The sequence below is a fragment of the Salmo salar genome, chromosome ssa19, assembly GCF_905237065.1.
Source record: "Salmo salar chromosome ssa19, Ssal_v3.1, whole genome shotgun sequence".
Classification (NCBI taxonomy): Eukaryota; Metazoa; Chordata; class Actinopteri; order Salmoniformes; family Salmonidae; genus Salmo; species Salmo salar.
In genome coordinates, this window is record NC_059460.1 from 27,947,623 (window position 1) to 27,972,150 (window position 24,528).

The window sequence follows — 24,528 nt, forward strand, 5'->3', positions numbered from 1 at the left end:
GCAGCTACACACATACCCCATAATGACAATGTAAAAACATGTTTTCGAAATTTTAGCAAATTTATTGAAAATGAATTACAGAAATATCACATTTACATACAGTACCAGTCAAAAGTTTGGACACACCTACTCATTTCAGGGATTTTCTTTATTCTTACTATTTTCTACATTGTAGAATGATAGTGAAGACATCAACACTATGAAATAACACATGGTATCATGTAGTAACCAAAAAAGTGTTAAACAATTCAAAATATATTTTATATTTGAGATTCATCAAAGTAGCCACCCTTTGCCTTGATGACAGCTTTGCACACTCTTGGCATTCTCTATTTGGTAAAAGACCAAGTCCATATTATGGTAAGAACAGCTCAAATAAGCAAAGATAAACAACAGTCCATCATTACTTTTAAGACATGAAGGTCAGTCAATCTGGAAAGTTTCAAGAACTTTGAAAGTGCAGTCGCAAAAACCATCAAGCGCTATGATGAAACTGGCCACAGGAAATGAGGATCGCCACAGGAAAGGAAGACCCAGAGTAACCTCTGCTGCAGAGGATAAGTTCATTAGAGTTACCAGCCTCAGAAATCTGCAATTAACTGCACCTCAGATTGCAGCCCAAATAAATGCTTCACAGAGTTTAAGTAACAGACACATCTCAACATCAACTGTTTAGAAGAGACTGCCTGAATCAGGCCTTCATGGTCGAATTGCTGCAAAGAAACCACTTCTAAAGGACACCAATAAGAAGAAGAGACTTGTTTGGGCCAAGAAACACGAGCAATTGACATTAGACCAGTGGAAATCTGTCCTTTCAAGGCATTCAAGGCAAACTTAACCAGCATGGCTACCACAGCATTCTGCAGCGATACGCCATCCCATCTCATTTGTGTTAGTGGGACTATCATTTGTTTTTCAATAGGACAATGACCCAAAACACACCTCCAGGCTGTGTAAGGGCTATTTGACCAAGAAGGAGAGTGGTGGAGTGCTGCTTCAGATGACCTGGCCTCCACAATCACCCGAACTCAACCCAATTGAGATGGTTTAGGATGAGTTGGTCTGCAATGCCAAGGCAGCAGCTACTCTTCCTGGGGTCCAGCAAAATTAAGGCAGTTTATTCAATTTTAAAAACATTACAATACATTCACAGATTTCACAACACACTGTGTGCCCTCAGGCCCCTACTCCACCACCACCACATGTCTACAGTACTAAATCTATGTGCATGTGTGTGTATAGTGCGTATGTTGGACTGCAGAGTGAAGGAAAAGCAGCCAACAAGTGCTCAGCATGTGAGACTGTTGAAAAGCATTCCATGTGACTACCTCGTGAAGCTGGTTGAGAGAATGCCAATAGTGTGCAAAGCTTTCATCAAGGCAAAGAGTGGCTACTTTGAAGAATCTCAAATATAACAAATATTTTGATTTGTTTAACACTTTTTTGGTTACTACATGATTCCATGTGTTATTTCATAGTTTTGAGGTATTCACTATTATTCTACTATGTAGAAAATAGTAAAAATAAAATAAAAACCCTTGAATGAATAGGTGTGTCCAAACTCTTGACTGGTACTGTATATACTTCACACCCCTGAGTCAATACATGTTAGAATCACCTTTGGCAGCGATTACAGCTGGATTGTACAATTTTTGTGCATTACTCTTCAAGCTTTGTCAAGTTTGCTGTTTATCAATGCTAGACAGTCATTTCCAAGTCTTGCCATAGATTTTCAATCCGATTTAAGACAAAACTATAACTAGGCCACTCAGGATCATTCAATTACGTCTTGGTAAGCAACTCCAGAGTATATTTGGCCTTGTGTTTTAGGTTATTGTCCTGCTGAAAGGTGAATTTGTCTCCCAGTGTCTGTTTGAAAGCAGACAGAACCAGGTTTTCCTCTAGGATTCTGCCTGTGCTTAGCTCTATTTCTTTCATTTTTATCCTAAAAAAACTCCCTAGTCCTTGTCGATGACAAGCATACCCATAACATGATGCAGCCCCCACCATGCTTGAAAATATGAAGAGTGGTACTCAGTAATGTGTTGGATTTGTCCCAAACATAATGCTTTGTAGTCAAGACAGACATTAAGTTTATTTATTTGCCCCATTTTTTGCAGTTTTACTTTAGTGCTTTATTTCCAACAGGATGCATATTTTGGGATATTTGTATTGTGTACAGGCTTCCTTCTTTTCACTCTGCCATTTAGGTTAGAATTGTGGAGAAACTACAATGTTGTTGATCCATCCTCACTCTGTTTTAAAGTCACCACTGGCCTCATGGTGAAATCCCTAAGCTTTTTCCTTCCTCTACGGCAGCTGAATTAGGAAAGACACCTGTATCTTTGTAGTGACTGGTGTATTGATACACCATCCGAAGTGTAATTAATAACTTCAAAGGGATAATCAACATTATTTATTTTTTTCATCTACCAATAGGTGACCTTTTTTGCGAGGTATTGGAAAACTTCTCTGGTCTCTGTGGTTGAATCTGTGTTTGAAATTCACTGCTCGATTGAAGGACCTTACAGATAATTGTATGTGTGGGGTACAGAGATGAGGTAGTCATTAAATACTATTATTGCACAAAGTGTGAGTCCATGCAACTTATTATTTGACTTGTTAAGCACATTTTTACTCCTGAACTTATTTAGGCTTGCCATAACAAAGGGGTTGAATACTTTTTGACTCAAGACATTTCAGCTTTTCATTTTTAATTCATTTGTAATTACATTTCTAAAAACATATTTCCACTTTGACATTATGGGGTATTGTCTGTAGGCCAGTGACACAAAATCTCAATTTAATCCATTTTAAATTTAGGCTGTAACATGACAAAATGTGGAAAATGTCAAGGCGTGTGAATGCTTTGTGAAGGCACTATGATATGCTAGGGTTAAATGACATGGACTAGCCATCCATTAATATAGAACAAGAGCTGGAACAGTATGGGGTTAGATATCTGCCAAAAATCTCCCCAAAGTTATTTACGATTCTGTTACATTCGTTTAACGTTTTGGCAGATTTCTCACTCCATGAACAGTAACACATATTCTCCAGTCCTGTACAAGATCAGATTCAGCAGCAGGTCAAACCAGGGGCATCATTTCAGCTTTTTAAAATTTTATTTAACTAGGGAAGTCCGTTAAGAACAAATTCTTATTTACAATGACGGCCTACCCCGGCCAAACCCTCCTCTAACCCGGACGGCGCTGGGCCAATTGTTCGCCACTCTATGGGACTCCCTATCATGGATGGTTGTGATATAGCCCGGGATTGAACTAGGGTCTGTAGTGACTTAGACCGCTACGCCACTCTAGGGTATGGTAAACATAGGGTATGGCAAAGTGACGGGGGGAGGGTGATTCCAAGCAATTGTCATACATTTGTATGCTTATTTAATGCATTTCTACACAATTTAAAAAGTAAGAAATGCTATTTGGCGAAGAGCAAAAAACGATATTGACTCCAGCCATTTTCACCTCAGCTGCTGTAGCTTCATTCACCTCAAACACGTCATACAGCACTTAGCTGCGACGCCCTAGCTCAGAACTGGGATTAAAAACCCTAGTTTCATTTCATTCCAAGTCAAACGGCAGTTACCTAGCATCCTAGCCATCTACAGCAATCTTCTACCTCTACACTGTTTTAAAATAAATGTTGCACTGTTCGCCTATTTTAAATTGTTAGTATTGAGCTAGGGTATGGGGACTGCCATACCCAATTGACGCCCCTGGGTCAAACTACTTGAAAACCACATTGTATACATAAAATCAAAAGCCAGGTATGTCCCAAACGTATAATAAAATAATGTAAAAGTACCTCCGGTCATCCACTCAGCATCAATTACACAGAACCAGCTCAAACTGACCCACCTACAAGCAGGTTGATATCCAATCACACAAAAACCAGACAAACATGCACGCACAAACATACACACACACAGACACACACGCACGCTCACTCACATTTAGACCATGCATACACACAACCACACACACTCACAAAGCGCCTGTCTTGCAATTTTGCAATTGTACCAAATGAAGTAAAGATGTATGTGCATGAAAAACTTTGTGCAAAGAATGTTGAGCAAACTCCAGTCAGGGAAAGAATGGCACGGCAGTACTGAAATCAATGTAAAAAAAAAAAAAACTACAAAAATAAAAAAATACAAATCGAACAAAGTTTATGTAAAAAAGAGATACCAACAAAAGCCTGCTACTCCTGGGTGGGATGAGTGGCAGTAGCAGGAGCATATCACACTATTGAACCACGCTATGGAGTTAAAGCTACGGTAAAGAAGCCTTATTATGGTAGTGGAAAGCAAGACAAAATCCCCTCACTGATTAGGAATAATAAAACCCCAGTTAAAAAAAAAGCTACAGAAAAAAAACATGAACAGTAAATTAGCAAAACCCCAAAGGATATATAAAGGCCTATATAGCCTCACCAACATTTAAAGTCAAGATCTCTGTTCACATACTCTGTATTCTTTCTGAAAAATATACTGTATAATTCTTCCTACTACTCCCCCCTCACATCACACACCACCAGTGTAGGGCAATCACACTGTACAACCCACTCAATGACACTGTTACTTTCCCTCTGTCCCCAAGAAGTCAGTCACGAGTGCGAAGTGTTCGAAGACTTTGGGCTTGGACGAAGAACTGACTTGAGATCAGTTTAAGGTTTTCCCACAGCACAGTCCCTCTGACAGTGACCCTCCCTCAGCAGCTCTCAGATCAGCTCTCTGTTGAACAAGCCAGGTTTGAAGATTCACCGTGGTAGTCCACCAAACACAAGGCCTACTCTCAGACCACCAGAAAAAAAGCATGGGATTTCAAAGTGACACCACCACGATATTCTCATCTCATTTCACAATATTGACAGCGAGCGTTTGAATCGACAAAACAAGAGACCAGCGTCAATCAGTCGATTGGGGGGGAGCGGTGCATGCCCCTTAGCACTGCTCAGACTCAATGAAGCCCTCCTTCTCCTGGCCCACGGGCTCCACCTCCGCGTAGGCAGGGTGACCGGACCCTCGCCGGAACTTCATGGCCGGCCACCTGCTGGGACGTCTCTGGAGAAGGGGAGAGGGATTAGAGATCATTGAGGTGACAGACTAGGGTCAAAGGGCAAAGGTCTGCAATGCCACTGACCTGTGTCCAGGGTTAGGTCACTGTGCTACACCCTATTTCAGCTGAGCTATCTTTGTAGCTAGCACATTCTTCTTGTTTCTCCTAAATGCTGATCCTGGGTCAGTTTAGCATTTCCCCCACTAATGGTTAAGGTTAGGATTAGGGGAGGAGGAAGCTGATCCTAGATCTGTACCTAGGGAAAACTTCCCCCCGGAGCTACATATGGATGTATAGCGGTAGAAATAAGCGAGCACATTGTATTACAGACAGCGAAATATAATATATGACATTTCCAGAGTTAATAACCTCATAGGTATGCGTGATTGAAACAGATGTATTGGGAGTAAATGTTATGACATTAATTGACACGCTCTCGCCGTTTGATATATGCCATGTACTAAACCACTCAGTGAGTGAAGAGAGCTCCGAGGGAGAAGCATTTGAATTCTCTCAGAGAAAATTGTTCCTGATGAGGGATTGGCTCGTTGTGCGATAATGACCTTGAAGATTACGCATTTGTCATTTATTTTCTCGATGTTTAAACATCAATCAGTCTCATTACAACCTCCAAACGGTACAAATGAAACCAAAACCAATTCATTGCCAAAGCTTTCGTAGGCATTTATCATCAAAGAACCATATGGAGCCATGTTTCACTGCCTGCACCCTGTGAAAGTAATCATGCATATTTATGAGTTGGAGAAACAGGGATAAAGTGTAATGAACGCTGACCAGATTATGACTCGACTTTTTTTTTTTTTGGAGGGCCTGACAGAGCTTTGGTCCCAAATGGCACCCTATTCCCTATATAGTGCCCTATTTTTGACCAGAGCCCTGTCGACAAAGTAGTGCACTAAATAGGGAATAGGGTGTAATTAGGGAGAACAGAGAAACACAGTGGGAGTAGTTTGTTATTCTACCCTGACATACGGGCGTCTAGTGGTTGGCAGACATATTGCCTGACCTTGGAAGGAAGTATCTGCTGGGGTAGGTTAGGAAAGCACACATCATAATCAAACCTGACAGGCAGAGAGAGACAGAGAGAGAGAGAGAGAGAGAGACTCCCTCACAAGCAGTTGTAATACTGTACTACCCTTAGGCTAGCATGGGTCTCAGCCTGCTGTTCTAAGGTACTTCAGGGGACATAACTGACCAACCGGTAAAGACAGTCCAGAACGAATGGACTTCTAAATCCAGTGGATACTTATGAACTGTTGACAAGTCAAAGCAATACATGTCTTTGTATATAAGCTTGATTGACATTTTTGGGGGAGAGTCACTCTTCTTTCATATTGTGTATGCTTTATGGACAGACATATGAGACACCATTAGAGACAGGTGAAGAGGAGATTAAGGGAGAAGGGAGCACACAGGGATTGAACAACACATTGTTTGAATGTTGAGATAGCCACATAGTGGTATTATAGACTGACCTCGATGAAGAAGAGGCTTGCGGCTGATGTAGGGTGGTGGTAGATGTAGACAGTGACCAGGACTGCGGCTGCCATGATGAGCAAGACCACGAGAATGCCCAGGATCAGGCCAGTGTGCAGTGGGTGTGTGTCCTTCCTCTCTGCAGCACTCTCCTTTGGCATCGCTAGAGTAACACAGGAAAACCCACTTTAGAATCTCTCTCTTGAACACAGACCTTCACTGCATTTCTACTATTGAACAGTAGGGGACACTCGTCATTCGTGGGTGCTGCTGGTCTCTGTTTCTCCTGTTGTCACTAGGGCTTCTGTCTTAATAAACACGCCTGACGCTTGTGATCAAAAATGAAGTTGACCAAATGTCATGATGCACGGCCTTGTTCAGCCTCAGTCTAATCATACTTACTCTGGTGGCAATTACCGTTCAACCATTTAACCATGCAAGAAAACGAAAAGTGCCAGGTTCAAGTTCAACCCCCCCCCCCCCCGAAAAGTTAATTGTGTTTTCCTATTGTTCCAAAAACCAAACAAACCTTGAATATTATCCTTTAATCCTTACCGTCAACTAACATGAGATTCTCTTTTTCTCTGAAAACGATGGAACATTCCGGATCTAGCTCAGCCGTTAGCCGACACTGCGCTTGAATGCCTGTGTATGTGTGCACGTGCATGTGTGCGAGTGTCTGGAAGGAGGAGATTAGCATCGTTGTGGCATAACCTGTTTAGCTATTCATGAGCAATGTGCTACAGCTGAGGCACAAGAGATAATCCCAAACCAAGGTTAGCTCATGGTGTTGTTGGATAGGAGGAGAGATGCATCTATGGATGGAGATATCGAAAGTTATCAGGCACTCAGTAATGACAGTCCAGTTTGATAAGATGGGTGTATGGAGAGGAGACTCCATAATGATTGGCTGTCCTACCTTAAGGAATGTGCACTGTCATCTTGAAGGCCTAATTGGCTACCAGTGAATTCATGTGTTCTGAATCACTAAAGCCTTGTTCACATTGGCAGTTTGAAGTGACTCAAATCCCTTATTAGGTGGTTTGAAGTTGGATACAAATCTGATTCCTGGCCATGCGACTTGTTTCTGAATGGTCAAATCTAGTTTATTTTATCCTCAAGTGGTTTTTAGACTGTTATTTGGCATAACTTGTTTCTTGCTAGCTACTCTGTTGACAGTTTGACAAGAACATGTGGTAGCTAAGTAGCTTGTTAATTGTTTACAAACAAATTAGTGAATGACTGTGCTTGAAATCTAAACTGCCAACTAGCTAGCTAGGTCACTGCTGTGGCTAGCCAAAAATGACTTGTTTTTTTATCTTATCCTTTGAGGCTTTAAAAGTGTTCTTACTCTATGTTTTTGAACATTCAAAGTAACTAGAAAACGTCCATGGCAGGCATTGTTGTCACTGTAACTTGCCACATAACTTCTGATTGATAGGAAGCACGCGCAACACCAATCGGCCTAGACCCCTGCGCACACACCTGTCGTTACTATGTCAGCAAATGACTGCTGTCTTATCACACACAAATCTGATTTGGTCACTTGTAACTTGCTTTTAGGACAGTCAGTATTCCAAAACGGATTTGAAAAACAAAACGGATTTTAGCATTAATGCCTGCAGTGTGAACAGTTAGCACATTTGGTTCCTTGGAAGTTGTGAGAATGTACTGTATTTTGGTTTCACATTGGTTGTGGGACTGAAGGCATAAGTTTCCTGACCGGTAAAACTAAACGTTTTTTAAACGTGCTGATAACAGAAGTGAACGCTTCTTATTTGGTTGCAGGGAGGTTCTGAAAACGTTTTACTCTGGTTCCTTATATTTTCCTGGGAGGTTTTATTCATGCTCTGAGAATGGAAACGATCGATTATTTGGAAGTTTTCGAATAACTTCCTTAGAAGTTTCACATCATTTTTCAATAATAAATGAACTTTTTTATAACTCTAAGCACAGATGTGACACATGGAAATAGATTTCCTCAGGCATTAATCATGCAAACACATGTCTTGTTTATTGAGACACGGCATCAATGACTTATGATCAATCAATTCAAACCTCTGATCTTCAGTTCTCTATCCATGGAATTAGTCCACTGCACCACCAGGATGGAGCGAGCATATCATGTTTTTTATGCATACAAAGCTGTTCATTTTAGTCTATTCAAACAGACCCCATTTTCAAAAGAAACAAACATTCATTAAAAACAGTTGTGGCCAATTACTCAGTGCGGTAAACACACCTGAACACACTTAACAAGATAGAGGAAAGTGAGAGTTTTGTTGATACTGAGAACGGACTGTATATGTTTTTAAATAACATTCTTAGAACATTATCTGAATGTTTAGTTTTCTTGTGGTTTTTATGGAAAATTTTCTTCATGTTCTGAGAACAGAATTTTGAGCTTAATGATGTTAATGTGTACAATTCCATTTTTTGGAACATTCCCAGAATATTGCCAAGAACTGATATACAAAGTTTACACAGCCTTGAACTTTTTCCGCATTTTGTTGTGTCAGTGCCTGAGTTTCATCCATTTAAAGGATTTTCCACTTATCTACACACCATACTCCACTTATAATGAATTTTTATTGTGAAAAAAAATATATAAAAAATACAAAACTGAAATATCATAATTGGATAAGTCTCCAACCCCCTGTTTTAATACTTGGTGGAAGCACTTTTGGCAACAATTACAGCAATGAGTCTGTTATTATAGGTCTCTACCAACTTTGCACACCTAGATTTGGCAATATTTTACCATTCTTCTTTACAAAACTGTTCAAGCCCTACCAGGGAGAGAGCAAATGTTCTATGCCAGGTGAAATTGCGCATCATTAGCTCATTTTTATGGATGTGTCCACAATGAATCACTAGAAAACAGCTTAAACAAACGCAAATGCAGCTCCTTTGCTGTTATTTTGACTGCACTGTTTGATGTCACTGTGTTAGCCAAAGTTGGCTAGCTAGCAAGCAAGGGATGAGAATGTTGCCAGCCATCATGGCGACGGAACATTTAGAACGAACGACTGGGTCGCGTTCATAGATTTGGAACAAAAACACTTAACGAATGTGTTGTGTCTCTGGCCATCGAACCGATAGAACGAACGACTGACAAGCCAGCTTAGGTAGCAACCCTAGATTTGCGTTGGGACTATATCTCGTGGAAGGATGAAATCATATGAATAAATTAATACAAATTCAGTTTTTATTTGAATATGTTGGTAACCCATTGTATAAAAGTGGTAATGCCCTCAAAGCCGGTGTTTGGAGGATATATTGACATGGTTTGACTTAGACTCGGGCCTAAGAACACACATGCTAATATATCCTGCAAACACCGGCTTCGAAGGCATTATCACTTAATTAACTACTACAACTACAACTAGAACTAGAACTACTACAACTACTAAAACTACAACTACTACTACTACTACTACTACTACTACTACTACAACAACTACTACAACTAACCTGATAATAAGATAGCATTGGCAAGCAGTTCACTCAGTCACAGCATCACATGGAACAAGTACATTGGCACACCCTGTTCTATAGTCTTATGTCTGATTCCTGTGTGTGTGAGAGAGAAAGTGTCGCAGCGGCTGTCCCATCGATCATAGCAGGAGTGGGCTAATGAAGTGATTACAAAACAAATGGCCACAGCTTTGATCTCTCATCTCCCACAGATTTATGGCAATGTTCCATCCTGGATCTTTTTATTTATTGAGATCATATATTTATATATTTACAGTATTTTCCTTATTTTCTTTTCTGTTCTCTTTCTTGGTTTAATTAGTGACTAGCCACTCATCAGTGCCCCAGCCAGCTTCCTTCTCTCATGGCTCTCTGCTTTATTGATCTCCATAATTGCACAGGAAAACAGGGAGGTCCAGAGTGCTAATCAAACCTGTTTGCTAAAGCGTGGCCAATCACTGATGATTAACATACACTGTAAAAAAAAAAAAAAAAAAAAATCACCCAAAAATCTAGTTGTTAAAACCAATTATTATTAAGTAACTGTTTACACAGTTTTTTTTGTTTACTCAGCTTTTCGGTCAAAGTGTTACCTGACTTTAACATTTTTAGTTGGCCCAAACTTAGCTCCAACATGAGAAAATGTGTGTGTGTGTAACCAGTTCCACAGCCTTTTTGTTTTTAGGTAAGTTGCCAAAATAATAATTTCTAGTTGACATTATTTTTGCCTACGTTTTCTCGTGTTAGAGCAATGTTTGGTCCATCAAAAAAGTTCAGGTTGAAAAGTTGAGTAAACAAAAAAAAATCAGTAACCTGTAATCACATTCAACCATGCAAGGACCATAAAGTACCAGGTTTAGGGCTGAGAGCAAAAGGAAAACAAAGTATTACAGGTATCAAGATAATGTAATTGCAAAGAGTATCTCATAGTCATACAGACCAAAAAAATCGATCTTATTTGCATTCTGAATTATCTGATAGTACATTGTCCACAGTGTTGCTGTATTTGTGGTTTTTTTCATTAGTCAAAGCAGCTGGTAGTGCCAGCAAATAACATAATTTCCATTAAGGGATATGGAGTGGGATTAAGTCTTGGAAAAAGTTATATTTTCAAATAGAGCTAATCTCTTCAATTTTGAGAGTTATTTGGCAATCTTCAGAATATGGTCTTTCTGATACTACACTGAACACAAATATAAAAGTTAATATATTAGGAAATCAGTCAATTGAAATAAATGTATTAGGGCCTAATCTATGGATTTCACATGACTGGGAATAAAGATATGCATATGTTTGTCACAGATACCTTAAAAAAAAGGTAGGGGCGTGGATCAGAAAACCAGTCAGTATCTGGTGTGACATCAAACCGCTCGCCCACATTGCGCCTTTCATGAGATTCATCCGTGAAGAGCACACTTCTCCAGTGTGCCAGTGGCCATCGAAGGTGAGCATTTGCCCACTGAAGTCAGATACGACACCGAACTGCAGTCAGGTCAAGATCCTGGTGAGGAGCTTCCCTGAGACAGTTTCTGACAGTTTGTGTAGAAATTCTTCAGTTGTGCAAACCCACAGTTTCATCAGGTGTCAGGGTGGCTGGTCTCAGACGATCCCGCAGGTGAAGAAGTCAGATATGGAGGTCCTAGGCTCGCGTGGACACACGTGGTCTGCTGTTGTGAGGACGGTTCTCGAAAACGACGGAGGCAGCTTATGGTAGAAAAATTAACATAAAATTATCTGGCAACAGATCTGCAGTCAGCATTCCAATTGCACTCTCCCTAAAAACTTGAGACATCTGTGGCATTGTGTTGTGTGACAAAATGGAACATTTTGGAGTGGCCTTTTATTGTCCCCAGCACAAGGTGGACCTGTGGAATGATCATACTGTTTAACTTCTTACATCTAGGCGTTCCGCCAGCGGAACCCCTAACCAACAGCCAATGGGATCGCATGGCGCGAAATACAAAAACAACTAAAATACCACAATTAAATTTTCTCAAACATACGACTATTTTACACCATTTGAAAGATAAACCTCTCCTGAATCCAACCACGTTGTCCGATTTCAAAAAGGCTTTACAGCGAAAGCAAAACATTAGATTATGTTAGGAGAGTACATAGACCAAAATAACCACACAGCCATTTTCCAAGCAAGCATATATGTCAATAAAACCCACAGCTAAATGAAGCACTAACCTTTGATGATCTTCATCAGATGACACTCCTAGGACATTATGTTATACAATACATGTATGTTTTGTTCAATCAAGTTCATATTTATATACAAAAACAGCTTTTTACATTGGCGCGTGATGTTCAGAAAATGTATTCCCACCAAAAACTTCCGGTGAATTTACAAAAATACTCATCATAAACGTTGACAAAATACATAACAATTATTTTAACCTGTTATGGCTAGGGGGCAGTATTTTCACGGCCGGATAAAAAACGTACCCGATTTAATCTGATTATTACTCCTGCACAGAAACTAGAATATGCATATAATTATTAGCTTTGGATAGAAAACACTCCAAAGTTTCTAAAACTGTTTGAATGGTGTCTGTGAGTATAACAGAACTAATTTGGCAGGCCAAAACCTGAGAAGATTCTGTACAAGAAGTACCCTGTCTGACCATTTCTTGCCCTTCTTGATTATCTCTATCCATTACAGGGGATCTCTGCTGTTACGTGACACTTCCTACGGCTCCCATGGGCTCTCAGAAGGCGGCAAAAAGCTGAATCGTGGCTTTGCAGGCTCTGGCTGAAAAAAAGTTGCGCGTTGGGATAGTGGCCGGTCACAGTACTATGTAACTCAGGCTCGTGCACGAGGGGATCCCATGCTTTTATTTTCTCTCTCTTTGTACGTATACACGCTTTCCCGGTCGGAATATTATCGCTTTTTTTACGAGAAAAATGGCATTAAAAATTGATTTTAAACAGCGGTTGACATGCTTCGAAGTACGGTAATGGAATATTTAGAATTGTTTTGTCACGAAATACGTCGTGCTCGTGACCCTTATTTACACTTCGGATAGTGTCTTGAACGCACGAACAAAACGCCGCTATTTGGATATAACAATGGATTATTTGTGACCAAACCAACATTTGTTATTGAAGTAGCAGTCCTGGGAGTGCATTCTGACGAAGAACAAAGGTAATCAAACTTTTCTAATAGTAAATCGGAGTTTGGTCAGGGCTAAACTTGGTGGGTGTCTAAATAGCTAGCCGTGATGGCTGGGCTATCTACTCAGAATATTGCAAAATGTGCTTTCACCGAAAAGCTATTTTAAAATCGGACACCTCGATTGCACAAAGGAGTTGGCGCTCGAGGGCGCCAGGCTCCCCTTCATTACGCACACCTGTCACCATCATTACATGCATCTGAGCTCATTGGCCTCACCTGGACTTCACGTTTTGATTTCCTTCCCTATATCTGTCTGTTTCCTCTGTTTCATCCCCGTGTTAGCAGTAATATCGTTTTGTTTCCCCTGTCCAGACGCTGTCCGTATTCTGTTCCTGTCTGTGTTTCATTAAATGTTCACTCCTTGTACTTGCTTCTCGTCTCCACCGTCTGTCCTCACAGAATGCTGATACTCATTATTTGAAGCTTCAGGGAGGTTTTAGTTTTTAGTTTAGTTGGTGACGTCGGGTCCAGGTGCCGCTGCCGTAGGAACCAGGGGGTGCCTCAGCTGGCTTGTCGGGCTTCCACGCCTTTGCTGGCTCGAGAGGTTTCCTTGCCTCGGTTGGCTCGGCAGGCACCCATCCCACGTCATGCCTCAGGTGCCGCTGCCGTAGGAACCAGGGGGTGCCTCAGCTAGCTCCTCAGGCTCCCACGCCTCAGCCGGCTCGTCAGGCTCCCGTGCCTCAGCCGGCTCGTCGGGCATCCGCGCCTTGGCCAGCCCAGGTGCTAGAGGGGGGGAGGGGGGTACTGTCACGCCTGCTCCCACTTCTCCTCTCTGGCGCTCGAGGGCGCCAAGCTGCCCTTCATTACGCACACCTGTCACCATCATTATGCGCATCTGAGCTCATTGGACTCACTTGGACTCCTTCACGTTTTGATTTCCTTCCCTATATCTGTCTGTTTCCTCTGTTTCATCCCCTTGTTAGCAGTAATGTAATTTTGTTTTCCTCTGTCCAGACGCTGTCCGTATTCTGTTCCTGTCTGTGTTTCATTAAATGTTCACTCCCTGTACTTGCTTCTCGTCACCAGCGTCTGTCCTCACAACACCTGTCAGGTGGATGGATTATCTTGGCAAAGGAGAAATGCTCACTAACAGGGATGTAAACAAATGAATGTACAAAATTTGAAAGGAATAAGCTTGTTGTGTGTATGGAACATTTATGGGATGTTTTATTTCAGCTCATGAAACATGGGACCAACACTTTACATGTTGCGCTTATATCGTTTTTGTTCAGTGTATATATATATTTTCTGTTCAGTATAAATGGAAATCAAAACGTCTTACCTGTATGTGCCCTGTATTTTTACATGTCCTCTTAAAACTGCTTATAACACAAATTCTGCTTGTGATATCAAAGTTCTAACAACTAACATGTTAAATAAACTTCCTTAGGAAAAGTCAAGAAGGGAGGGGGGCATGACTAAAAATGGAAAAGATATTTCAATGTTAAATTCATGATGGGTCAAAATTACTCACTCAGCACCTTTTTTTCTAAGAGTGTAGAAAGGCTATCTAAAACCTGAAAGGGTTATTCAGCTATCTCCATAGGAGAACCCTTTTTGGTTCCAGGTAGAACCCTTTTGAGATCCATGTAGAACCCTTTACACAGAGGGTTCTACTTGGATATCAAAGGGGTTCTACCTGGAACCAAAAAGGGTTCTACCTGGAACCAAAAAGGGTTATCCTATGGGGACAGCCGAAAAACCCTTTTGGAACCCTTTTTTCTAAGAGTGTAGCGTTAAAAGGGTCAATTGTGATTGTACAGGGATTTTATGGTGCTGTACAGGGATTTTATGGTGCTGTTCAGTGCTATCACCGCTGCCCCGACCATCCAAATCCACTATTTATTTAGGACTATGCTAGCCTTATAGAACACCAAAACAAAAGCAGGTAGCCTACTGTACATTAACAGAAACTGTACTCAATGTATATGTGTAATGTATATGTTCCTAGGATTGGGACTTTTATCGTGTGGATGGATAAGTGTGTGTATGTGTGTGCGCGTGCATGCATGAGAGAGAGCTTGAGACTTGTGTGAGCTCTTTGTCTCAGAGCATAATAATTTCACCCCCACCACAGCACTACTCAAAATCTCTCCTTACAAAATTTCTTAGCCACTGTGTTAAAATGAATCGGGCAAATCCTTCATCAGTCCCTCATTGACTCATTTCGCATTCATCCCCTTCTCATTAGCAGGAGGTGTATGACCCATTTGGCTCAAGCAAGAATCCCCTTTCAACCACGTCATAAAACCTAAACTGTCTAGAAATATTAACTGATGCCCAAAAAACACCATCAGCAGTGAAACTAGGGCTGGAAAGCCCCTTTTCTCACTTTTTTCCCTGGAAGGCAATTTGTCTGTGTTTGGGAGAAAAGTACAGAGGCCAACTGCCAAGCCTCACACAGTTGGAGGCAGCTGCTCCACAGTAGCGGCTAGGCCAGGCTGTTGGTCTGAAGTGTTTGCAGGGGTCTCCTGTCCAGTGCTCAGAGTGAGAAGGGAAGAGAAATCAACAGCCCAGCGTGGCTAATCAACAACCCCATAACAACCTCACAGACCAGTCTACTGCTGTGGAAAACACTGCCTCGCTGTGTCGCAAATGGCACCCTATATAGTGCACTACGCTTGACCAGGGCCCATAGGGGCATTTCACAGGGCTCTGGTCAAAAGTACTGCACTATATAGGGAGTAGGGTGCCCTTTGGGACACAGACCCAGGTTTCATCTGACTGACTGTTTAATCTAGTCTCATCTGTAGAAGGGGTGGAGGGAGATTTCCTTGGGTGTGGGTAAGCAATATCTAAGCCATTTGGCTGCAGAGACAGGGGTGTGAATGAATCCACATATTATTCACATTGGGTCACACAGCTGAAAGCTGGCAAAAACAATAGCCTGAAAAACATAGTCACAGTGTCTCGATCATGAAAGTGGATGACTATGCCTGCATGCATGGCTTTGAAAGGTATGGGCCGTGTGCCAAGTGGCACCTTATTTATTCTATTTATAGCCCCATAGGGCTCTGGTCAAAAATAGTGCACTATATAGGGGTGCTATTTGCAAACCAGCCATTGAAATTAGGTTACATTGGTTTCTGCAGTATAATGAAGCAAAGTCACATCAGGACACAGCTACATGAATGGGACTGGGACTGTGGGGGTCATAGCTGGAGTTCGAACCATCTCCCTATGATCAACCAATCAGCATTCTCCTCATAAACGTTCTCAGGACATAAACCTGCTGTACTTAGCCTTCAGACAGCAAAACACAGAGCTTGGACAGAGAAGATGAATTGAACGACTGTGTGGACCCAGACCACGCTACGCTTTTAGCGCCACATTACTGACAGCACAGTGTCACAGGGCCACAGCCATCCTCTCACCTGGCTAACGTGCCTAGCGAAGCTAATCAACACATAGTCTTCTAAATGGCAGCGTATTCACTATATAGCCCTACTTTTGGCCAGGACCAATAGTGCATGATAGAGTGAACGGGTTGCCTTTGGAGACGCAACTCAAAGGGATAGATACTTTTTTTCATCTTGCTTGGAGGTTAAGGAGTGTCCTGTCTTCTTCGAGTAGCCTCTGCAGTGAGACAGTAGGGTGCGTCCTGATTTTCCCTCATCGTATCACTTAGCCAAGGCTAATCGCCTTAGCGTTTTCTGCCGTGCTCCGTGTTTCCCAAGGTGAAAGGACACGCACACTGCTGGATCTGGTAGAAATCACACTAAAATGTGAACGTGTGTCCAAGCCCAAAGCTAGGCGGCGCTGCAGAGAGACGATGGGTACAAAGTGGAGTGGATGAGATGCACTAGATATCAAATTCTAAATCCACAGCTAACGTTACTTGAAGTACTGTATGTTGTGTAGTATTTTCAAATGCTATTGAACAGATGGTGAGAGTGGATGACAGTGGGAAAAGCTAGAGGCTGTAGACCGGTTGCCAACTTATGCTGTTCAACGTAGACGTGTGTTGGAGTCTGCGGCATTAGCGCTACACCAGCCAAGCCATAGCCACCATTACTTTAGACAGCCTCTCCATATAGTCACATGGCTGGTTTGTGGTTGTAATCGGTCACATGCAGTGTGCACCTAAAGACATGGTGTGGTTTGGGCTGCAGCAGCCTTCGGCTCTGTGGTTTCAGTATGATCACACTGGCTCATTCCCTCCATCCCTTTTGGCTTTCTCCTTAGGCCCAAATCCCTTCCCAGCACGCTTCCCACACAGTGATTAGGTCCCGAACATCACCATATTCCCTGCATAGTGCACTACATTTGACCAGAGCCTATGAGTCCCGGTCAAATGTAGGGCACGCTACAGAGCAAAGGGTGCGATTTGGCACGCATCCTGTGAAACAGGTCTGCTTTCTCCCAAATGAAAATGGGCACGCAGAGATTTCGTCTTGTCCGACATCTGGGAAGAGGCTGTGCCACGAGCCAGCGAGTGAGATAGGCAATGTTTGGGTAAGGACGATAAGAGACACAGATTTCCAATTCCTCTCCGGGAGGAAATTAAATATTTGTGTGGTTTACTCACGAAGTGATGGAGTTGAGACTAATTTTGGAATTAAAATGTCAGTCTAACACTCTCTCTCTCTCTCTCACACACACACAGTGTGGGTGTAGCTAATCAGCAGAAAATGTAATTTAAACATTTCATTTTGTTATTAAATAGATACCCTGCTGTGTTGAGGTGTGTGCGTAGCAGAGTCGACCATATATACCGGTAGTACCTACATCCTGTTGAAATGGAAATGTGTGTGAGATTGTTGACCACACCTGCCTCTTCTGAAATACCCCTCATACTGGAATCCCCCTCAAATTCCTAATGACATTGAGTTCATTTGTCAAGGGTCCGCACTCCAAATTGTGTTTTTTCGTAGTGCTATTTATTTAATTTGGAGGCAACGAGGGCAAATTAATACTGTTTTAACTTTGGTAAACGCACCAGTTCTGAGAGCAGTGGTTTCAAGAACTTGCTGACATTCACATTGAGCTTCAGTCTGCGTTTATGTTTCACCAACACTCTGAGATAGCATTCCTTCAACTATGAAGCTCTAGTGTTCCTAAGACCCCCTCTCCCTCCCTAACACCCACAAAGGATGCATCCCAAATGGCACCTCTATTCCCTATGAAGTGGACTACTATGGGCCCTGGTCAAAAGTAGTGCACTATAAAGGGAATAGGCTGCCATTTGGGGGACACACATAGACACCATGATTGATCAGTTCAATCCCAAAACTTGGTATAGTTAGCCATTTCAAATCAGCCTCTGGATGAGGTGCTTCAACACTGCTTCAATGAGCTGCTCCTTCCCTTGGCCTGTCCTCCCCAGAAAACAGAGCAATCTGTCAGCAGTAAATACACAGACAGCAGCCTTGGATGTAAACAGAGCCCCAGATATAAACACAACATGCATCTACACAGAAAAACACAACTGAATCAAAGGAACATGGATATATACAATGGGAAAACAGAGGCTTACCTCCATTGTCTTTAAGATGCAGAGCAATCTTGGTGTCATCTGGAGAGAGAGAGAGAGAGAGAGAGAGAGAGAGACAGAGAATTACACATTACGACCTCTGTTTTGTCTGTGGTTTGTGAATATCCCCACAGCCAGAGAATTACATACAGAATCCATATGTCTATTATGAATTATAGGATCTCTATGTCCACAGCTCAGAGCTGCCTGACAACAACAACCACTATTAACCTCAATACTGGTAAAGAATGTGAATCAGATATTCAGAAATAATCATTAGCGATTATTACACAGGTTTATAGACAAATGTAACTTTTATTTTCCAGTTTATATTTCATTGCTAGATCATTTTCATTTGAAAAGGGAATTTACTCAATGTCTGAATTTTTTTGGGGGGGATATAATGCTCTCCCATGCATAATGCAAGAGCAAGAAGCAGTCTGGGGTTAAGCTACTATGAAACATTTAAATTCACTGTGAGAGGTGTGATATGAATTTACACCCCCCATAGGATACACATTATGTAAATTTGCCACATACTGTACATGAGCCGATAAAATGCTATGGGTGCCATTGCACCATCTCAAAACCAGAAAGAGCCTTGAAACGGGTCTCAACTAAGTAAATGTATTTCAAAGGATTTTAACATTTCAATTGCCAAGATCAAAGATAATTTAATGCATGCAACCATTTCCTAGAATAATTTCCTAGTCTAAGAAATGCCACGGTCTATGAGATAAGGTGTATGACAGCGAGGCAGGAAATCAAACTCGATTACCAATCCTGCCAGTGTCATGAATATGAACAATTATCATATGATGACATTAAACTGTGACAGTGAAGATTCCTCAAAGCCGCATCACACGGTATCTGAACTCATACAGGATACAGTATTAAAGAATGAACAGTGTTAGGAAGTGGGAGGGAACAGGAGAGGGAAAAGAGAGCTGCCCACACCCCACCATTGCCTCCCAGTATCCAGTCTGACTTGACCTTGGACCTCTACAGCTGAGGAGACTGGGGCGGATCAGAAAACTATCCTCCGTGCTTGTCAAGAAGTGTAAGGCTCTTTCTGTGTGTCAGCTTCACGGCACACACCACAGACAGATAGACCTCCTGGCTTTTTCATGCTAACACACACACACACACACACACACACACACACACACACACACACACACACACACACACACACACACACACACACACACACACACACACACACACACACACACACACACACACACACACACACACACACACCCCTGCTCCTCAGCGTGTCTGACCTCCAGTATCGTTGGGGTTTGTTTTCGTCTCTCAGCTGGACCTCTCTCACACTCCTCTCCACCTCTCTCCAGCATTCAAGGCATCTGTGCTCATATCACCACCTCATCCACCTCACTGAGGGAAGGTCTTCAAAAGCGGCAAACTGGGATTGGTACATCCATTTGGGGATTTTTAAATGAATGATATATACCGATTGATTTTTGAAGAATATAATTTATAGATGCCTCATGAGCTTTGTTGTTTTTCAAATCCCAGATTGCCTCTTTAACATCATCTGAGAGAAGTTATACCTACCAAGGAGAGCATAAGAGGGAAAAGGTCAAGGACTGAAACACTAAATATAAGACAGAGATTAGGAGAATGAAACGAAACCCTGCCCTCACGTCCATGAAATGAAACCCTGCCCTCACGTCCATGAAATGAAACCCTGCCCTCACGTCCATGAAATGAAACCCTGCCCTCACGTCCATGAAATGAAACCTTGCCCTCACGTCCATGAAATGAAAACCTGCCCTCACGTCCATGAAATGAAAACCTGCCCTCACGTCCATGAAATGAAAACCTGCCCTCACGTCCATGAAATGAAAACCTGCCCTCACAGTGGAAAGCCATATGGAATCCTAGGAGAAAATCCTGAAATGATTACTTTAGAACAGTGAAAAGTAGAACTGGATGTCATTGGAGTTTGTGTAGTGTGGGGTACCGGGAGCCAAAACCTTGGGCATCTGCTTTAGAGATCATCACCGACTAGAGCCGGATCTAGAACCATCTAACCCAGAACCCACAGGCAGAACCCCTACTGTAACTCACCACTCCAACCACCTTTAAACACCACTCTGCAATAACAAAACATGTAGTCTGTCTACAGGTTTAGCCTTCATTTTTTCATCAATTCCACAAGTCTGGGAAACCAAAGAGCACCTTACCATATCAACTATTATTAATGTCAGAGAGCACACTGAATTCTTCTGCTTTACCACTACTACACTCTTAGAAAAAAGGGTTCCAAAAGGGTTATTTGGCTGTCCCCATAGGAGAACCCTTTTTGGCTCCAGGAAGAACCCTTTTTGGTTCCAGGTAGAAGCCTTTTGAGTTCCATGTAGAATCCTCTGTAGAATGAGTTTTACATGGAACCCAAAAGGGTTCTACCTGCAACCAAAAACGGTTCTTCAAAGGGTTCTCCTATGGGGACAGTCGACGAATCCTTTAAGGTTCTAGATAGCAACATTTTTTGTAAGAGTGTATATATGTATGTATGTATACGGTGCCATATGCATGTCATTTGGGACACAGTCTACATCCCTCAATCTTCCTCATTGTGGTTGCATATTCCTACAATGGTGCATTCCTATAATACATCATCAGTCACCAGTAGACAATGCAAGCTGTTACATACTATAATGAATTCGACATAATTAGCTGTCTACACCTCTTTCTCTTGGGCGTTAGCAAGAGTGGATACTTGAGATGATAAGTTGACCATTAGCACAGTGTAGGCATTGTGTATCACCCAGGTATCCCAACCCATAACACATTAGTCAATTATCAACTTCAAGATGTACCGGTTACCGGCCAGAAAATACACCCTGCATAGGCTTTTAGTCATGATTAAAGTGCATAATGTGATTGTGCAGATAGTGACAGGGACATTAAGTTGAACATATTACTTTTCATGGGGAAGATGAATGGTACAGTTGAAGTGAATTACAGACATCTAATATTCAAGTCAGTACCGTGTGTGGGTAATATGTTAAGCTGATGAAGATGAATTAGCTATTTGTTTCAATACATACGTGGCTTGACGTTTTAATTTCCCTTGACATCAGGGCAATGAAGTGTAAATAGCTGTAATTAAGTCAGGGTGCGCCTCAAATAGCACCCTATTCCCAATGGGCCTTGGTCAATAGTAGTGCACAACATAGGGAATAGGGTGCCATTTGGGATGCATTTTCAGCTTTAACCTTTATTTAACTAGGCAAGTCCGTTAAGAACAAATTCTTATTTACAATGACGGCCTACACCGGCCAAACCTGGACGATGCGGGGCCAATTGTGCGCCCCTATGGGACTCCCAATCACAGCCGGTTGTGATACAGCCTGGAATCGAACCAAGGTGTCTGTAGTGACGCTTCTAGCACTGAGATGCAGTGCCTTAGACCGCTGTTCCACTTAGAAGGAGAACTTCACCGTTTCTCCTGACATCAGCAGGAAAGAAAGGAATGATCACAATTATTTTTCTGTGTGGGTGCATGTCTTTAAAATTTTAGAGATATTGTCCTAATTCAATCTGCATTGTTTAGCTGGGTAAAACACAGCTTGCATGCCCTGCATCATTTGTTGCCATCTAGTGTGCATTTGGTGCTCAAGGAAAACAATCCGGATAGTTCTATTACTGAAGAAACAGTGAAAGAGGCAGAGAAGTTATACAGGGCATTCAGGAAGGATTCAGACTCCTTGACTTTTTCCACATGTGACCGACCGGCTTGATTCGGTCTTATGTATCAAAATTGGAGATTGTGTTTTTTACATTGGTTAAAAGTAGTATCATACCCATTGTTCCTCAACTGTAGTGTATGTAATTCTGCTTTGAACGTTGATAAACCTCACTTTTGAGAAAATGGCCCTTGAATGTTTTGGTTCACCTACTGGAGAGCTCTTCTTTGTCTACACCCATTCAGCATCGTTCACACCCTCTTAAGCTTTAGTCCCACCCAGCTCTTTAAGGATTCACTTGTGAGGCCATGTACTAAACAACCAAAGATTTCAAGACTAAAGGCTGGTTTATACTACGGGGGTGTTCATCAATTCAATCTGGAGTGCCATAATGTGCGCAGAGTGTACTCTGGGCATTTGTAAATTCAGAGCGTTGTCAGATTGTCAGTTCGTAAAATCTGAGCGTTTCACTCTCGGAGCATTCAGAGCGCACACTGGACGCTCTGGCCAAGGAGTCGGGTTGATCTGACCTAACAACAGCAGTCAAGCACCCAAGCTAACTGGCTAATGTTGGCTAGCTTGCTAGCTACTTCCAGACTCAAATAAGGGAACAACTCACTCTGACCATTTTACTCGCAGTCAAGCACCCAAGCTAACTGGCTAACGTTGGCTAGCTTGCTAGCTACTTTCGGACACAAATGAGGGAACAGCTCACTCTGACCATTTTACTGGCCCTAGCAGAGGTGGTTAGGCTGTTTTTATGTTATCCAGAGAATTGATGACTGAAAATGTGCTGTTGGCAACCATTTAATTACGCTTTTTTGACAACGTTTTCTGACACCGGCCATATTCAATGGGTGTTGAGCGTTTGTCAATTTTGTCAGTTATTCTGCGCTCTGGCACACTCAGACGAGTGCTCTGAAATTGGAGCACTCGTCTGAAAAAGGTTCCTGTCTTTAGACAAAAATGACAAAGCAAAAACAGGTTTTTAGAAATGTTTGAAAATGTATCAAAATGGAAATATTACATTTACATAAGAAATCAGATCCTTTACTCAGTACTTTGTTTAAGCACCTTTGGCAGCAATTACAGTCTTGAGTCATATTGGGTATGACGCTTCAAGCTTGGCTCAGGCTGGGCTACTCAAGGATATTCAGAGACTTGTCCTGAAGCCACTCCTGCATTGTCTTGGCTGTGTGCTTAGGGTCATTGTCCTGTTGGAAGGTAAACGTTCGCCCCAGTCTGAGGTCCTGAGCTCTCTGGAGCAGGTTTTCATCAAGGATCTCTCTGTACTCCGTTTATCTTTCCCACGATCCTGACTAGTCTCCCAGTCCTTACCGCTGAAAAACATCCCCACAGTATGACGCTGCATCCACCATGCTTTACCGTACGGATGGTGCCAGGTTTCCTCCAGACGTGATGCTTGGCATTCAGGCCAAAGAGTTCAATCTTGGTTTCATCAGACCAGAGAATCTTGTTTCTCATGGTCTGAGAGTCCTTTAGGTGCCTTTTGACAAACTCCAAGTGGGCTGTCATGTGCCTTTTACTGAGGAGTGGCTGAGGAAACGTACCAGGTACTTTGTTTTACTTAACGTCCCAACAGCACATCCATCACATCTTCTTAGCCTACCCTTCTGTTCGAAGGTAGTCTCAGGGTTGTGTGCATTAAGACTCACTGTAGCAAAACATTTGCATCGGAAAACAAGCTTTTCTCATTGGACAATTTCAGATAGTGTGACTCCACTTACGTTAGTTTTATACAACGGGTGGTTTGGAATTCCCATTGTCAGAGTCTATCCTGCCCAGGATATACTAGACAACATACACATGGCCAGCACATTCATAAGAAGTGCCATTGTTTATGTCGTTACCTAGCAACGCAGTACCACCACCACCACCACCACCATAACCACCGCTACCACTACTACTGTCTCATTGGCCCAGCCATGCAACTCATAAACTTGATCTACATAGTAAAACAGATCTAGACATTATCGCCGACATTTGCAACATTGTCGCAATATTGAAATTCGATTGCCACTGTGTCCCATAGTAATGAACAGGTCGGGATGAGACAGACAGGCAGCTTTTCTCAGCCAGTCGAAA

General features: G+C 42.1%; 1 protein-coding gene across 2 annotated transcripts in view; it reads right to left on the reverse strand.

Annotated features, from left to right (window-relative positions):
* Nucleotides 1–2,786: 2,786 nt before the first annotated feature.
* Nucleotides 2,787–24,528, reverse strand: part of LOC106578707 (plexin domain-containing protein 2) — a 161,569-nt gene continuing 139,827 nt past the window's right edge. For both annotated transcript variants that reach the window (XM_014157836.2, XM_014157838.2), the window contains exons 12-14: nucleotides 18,707–18,745; nucleotides 6,572–6,735; nucleotides 2,787–5,080 (exon numbers count right to left, since the gene is read on the reverse strand). In XM_014157836.2, coding sequence (XP_014013311.2) covers nucleotides 4,961–5,080; nucleotides 6,572–6,735; nucleotides 18,707–18,745 — 323 coding nt within the window. In that variant the 3' untranslated portion in view covers nucleotides 2,787–4,960. The remainder of the gene's footprint in view (nucleotides 5,081–6,571; nucleotides 6,736–18,706; nucleotides 18,746–24,528) is intronic.